At 55.3% G+C, this 2,962-nt stretch overlaps 1 protein-coding gene across 1 annotated transcript in view; it reads right to left on the minus strand.

The window, feature by feature from the left end:
* LGI2 (leucine rich repeat LGI family member 2) overlaps positions 1-2,421 on the minus strand; it is a 10,187-nt gene extending 7,766 nt beyond the window's left edge. Inside the window, 2 exon segments of the mRNA XM_015827859.1 lie at positions 616-691; positions 2,231-2,421. Coding sequence (XP_015683345.1) covers positions 616-691; positions 2,231-2,421 — 267 coding nt within the window.
* Between the last annotated feature and the right edge of the window lie 541 nt (positions 2,422-2,962).

A 2,962-nucleotide genomic window follows, 5' to 3' on the forward strand; every position in this document is an offset into this window, starting at 1 on the left:
TAAAAAAAGTAGAACTGCAGTATAGCAGTCAAAATGCCAACTTTTAAAGCCCTGATGATGTTGGGTGGGCCCAACGAAAGCTTGGCTCATTAAATTTTTTACTATTTATTGCTTTCCTCTTGTTGATCGATATTTATTGGTTTTATCATATATATATGTATGTATGTATATACATATATGTATATGTATACACACACACGCACAGAGTGAAAGTAACTAATTCAAACACCAGGATAATATCAAACCAAAAACTGTTTAATACAAGTGCTGATATTATCCTGGTGTTCGAATTTACTTACTTTCATTGCATGGCTCTGCCCAGGATTCGTATTTTTAATATAATTAGACACACTCACACACACATATAAAAAACTGGGGGAGGAAAATACACACACACAAACACACACACACATATCCCTAAGGACAGCATTGTCTTCTAAACCAGTGTTTCTCAACTTTGACCATTTTAAGGCATGTGGACTTCAACTCCCAGAATTCCACAGCCAGCATTGAAGTCCACATGCCTTAAAATGGTCAAGGTTGAGAAACACTGGTCTAAACCTTTCTCATCCTGCTGTGACGAGAACAGCCCAAACGTATCCCCCTTTTTAATACTTACAGCAACTGTAAGGAAGGCAGGTGAGAAAACATTCTGTCTTTTATTTCGGGAAAAGTTCCATTGACCAGGCTCCTAGAAAGAGACAGAAGGAGAGAAAAATCAGCAGGAGCCCAACTCAAGACTTGTTACTGTAACTTCCCCAGCCTGGGGCCTCCACATAATGGAATAATACGAGTTGGAAGGGACCTCGGAGGTCTTCTAGTCCAACCCCCCTGCTCAGGCAGGAAACCCTATACCATTTCGGACAAATGGCTGTCCAGTCTCTTCTTAAAAACTTCCATTGTTGGAGCATTCACCGCTTCTGGAGGCAGGTGGTTCCACTGGTTAATTGTTCTGACTGTCGGGAAGTTTCTCCTTAGTTCTAGGTTGCTTCTCTACTTGATTAGTTTCCATCCGTTGCTTTTTGTCCTGCCTTCTGGCGCCTTGGAGAACAGCTTGACTCCCTCTTCTTTGTGCAGCCCCTGAGATACTGGAACTCTGCTATCATGTCCCCCCTCGTCCTTCTCTTCGTTAAACTAGACATCCCCGATTCCAGCAACCGTTCCTTGTATGTTTTAGCCTCCAGTCCCCTGATCATCTTTGTTGCTCTTCTCTGCACTCTTTCTAGAGTCTCAACATCTTTTTTACTTTGTGGTGACCAAACCTGGATGCAGTATATTTCAGGTGTGGCCTCACTAAGCTTTCTAAAGCGGTACTAATGCTTCCCGTGATTTTGATTCCACGCCTCTGTTTACGCAGCCCAGGATTGTGGTTTTTTTGGCTGAGAACTTCTTCAGCTAGAAGTTTTTTGCTTAAAAGGGGACTTTTTAGTTCTAAAATACAGAAACATTTGAACGCCCCTGGCCTTTGGGAGCAGGCATGGATTTTCCTGGAGCTGCCCTGCGCCACCACTGGCCGCCCCATCACCTGAGCGAGAGGAAGATGGAAAGCCCTTCGGAGCCGAAGAATCTAGGGGACCCAATCCTCTGTGTGTGTGTGTGTGTGCGCGCGCAAATCCCTCCTTTGTAGCCCCTGCCTCACCCTCCCCTCCTTTGCCTTCCCACGTGGGGGTGGGGGTGCAAAGTTGCTGGGCCCCCCTTTGCAGCCCCTGCCTCGCCCTCCCCTCCCTCCCCAGGCGGGGGTGGGGGTGCAAAGTTGCTGCCCCCCCTTTGCAGCCTCCCCCTCCCCTCCTTTGCCTTCCCACGCGGGGGTGGGGGTGCAAAGTTGCTGCCCCCCCTTTGCAGCCCCTGCCTCACCCTCCCCTCCCTCTCCAGGTGAGGGTGGGGGTGCAAAGTTGCTGGCCCCCCCTTTGCAGCCCCTTCCTCCCCTCCCTTGCTTCCCACGCGGGGGTGGGGGTGCAAAGTTGCTGGCCCCCTTTGCAGCCCCTGCCTCGCCCTCCCCTCCCTCCCCAGGTGAGGGTGGGGGGTACAAAGTTGCTGCCCCCCCCCTTTGCAGCCCCTGCCTCACCCTCCCCTCCCTCCCCACGCGGGGGTGGGGGTGCAAAGTTGCTGCTGCCCCCCCCTTTGCAGCCCCTGCCTCACCCTCCCCTCCCTCTCCAGGCGGGGGTGGGGGTGCAAAGTTGCTCTCCCCCCCCCCTTTTGCATCCCCTGCCTCGCCCTGCCTGCCACTTACAAGGAGCCGATGTCTCCGGCGAGGCTCCGCGGCACGCTGGCCGAGCCCACGCAGATGACGGACTCCTTGGTGCAGCTGCAAGTGGCCGGGCAGCGGAGCAGCTTCCTCAGCTGGGCGCGCTGCACCAGGCACGCCGCCCCCGCCAGCAGCACCAGCAGCAGCCGCGGCCAGAAGGAGCCCCCGCCGGCCATGGTGCCCGCCTTGCAGCCGCAGCCGCCTCCTCCTTCTCTGCTTCGGGCTGAGCGAGGCTGCTGCAGCCGCCGGTGCTGCCGGGCTGGTAGTTGCTGCGAGTGGCTCGCCAGCCAGGCAGCATGCTGCAAAGAGGGCTCGGCGGAGCCGCTCCCAGCTCGCGCTTTCAGCTGCGGCTGCGGCGGATTTCAGCTGCGGCGGCGACGGCAGCCAGGCCGGCAGCCGCGAGTCGCTCTTGCAAAAAGAGGTTTGCAGCTGCCGGCAGCTGCTGCTGCGGCTGTGGCTGTTTGCGGCGGCGCTGCTGCTGCCTCCCCGCCTTGGCTTTTCCGCCTCCCCCCCCCGCCCCTTCTCCTGAATTATTCAGCTCTTTTCCCGAAGCTCCGTGGAAAAGAGCCCCTTCGCTTGTTGCAAGGAGAAGGGGCGCTGCCTGCCTGCCCGGGTTTTTTGTTTTTTGTTTTTTTAACCCGAGTCCAACCTGGCGAGGGACGCTTTTCGCTTAGGGAGCTCTGCCCCCACCCGCACCCCGCGAGGGAGGGAGGGAGG

Source organism: Protobothrops mucrosquamatus, unplaced genomic scaffold (genome assembly GCF_001527695.2).
Source record: "Protobothrops mucrosquamatus isolate PMUCROS unplaced genomic scaffold, P.Mucros_1.0 scaffold4012, whole genome shotgun sequence".
In the NCBI taxonomy this organism is placed as follows: domain Eukaryota; kingdom Metazoa; phylum Chordata; class Lepidosauria; order Squamata; family Viperidae; genus Protobothrops; species Protobothrops mucrosquamatus.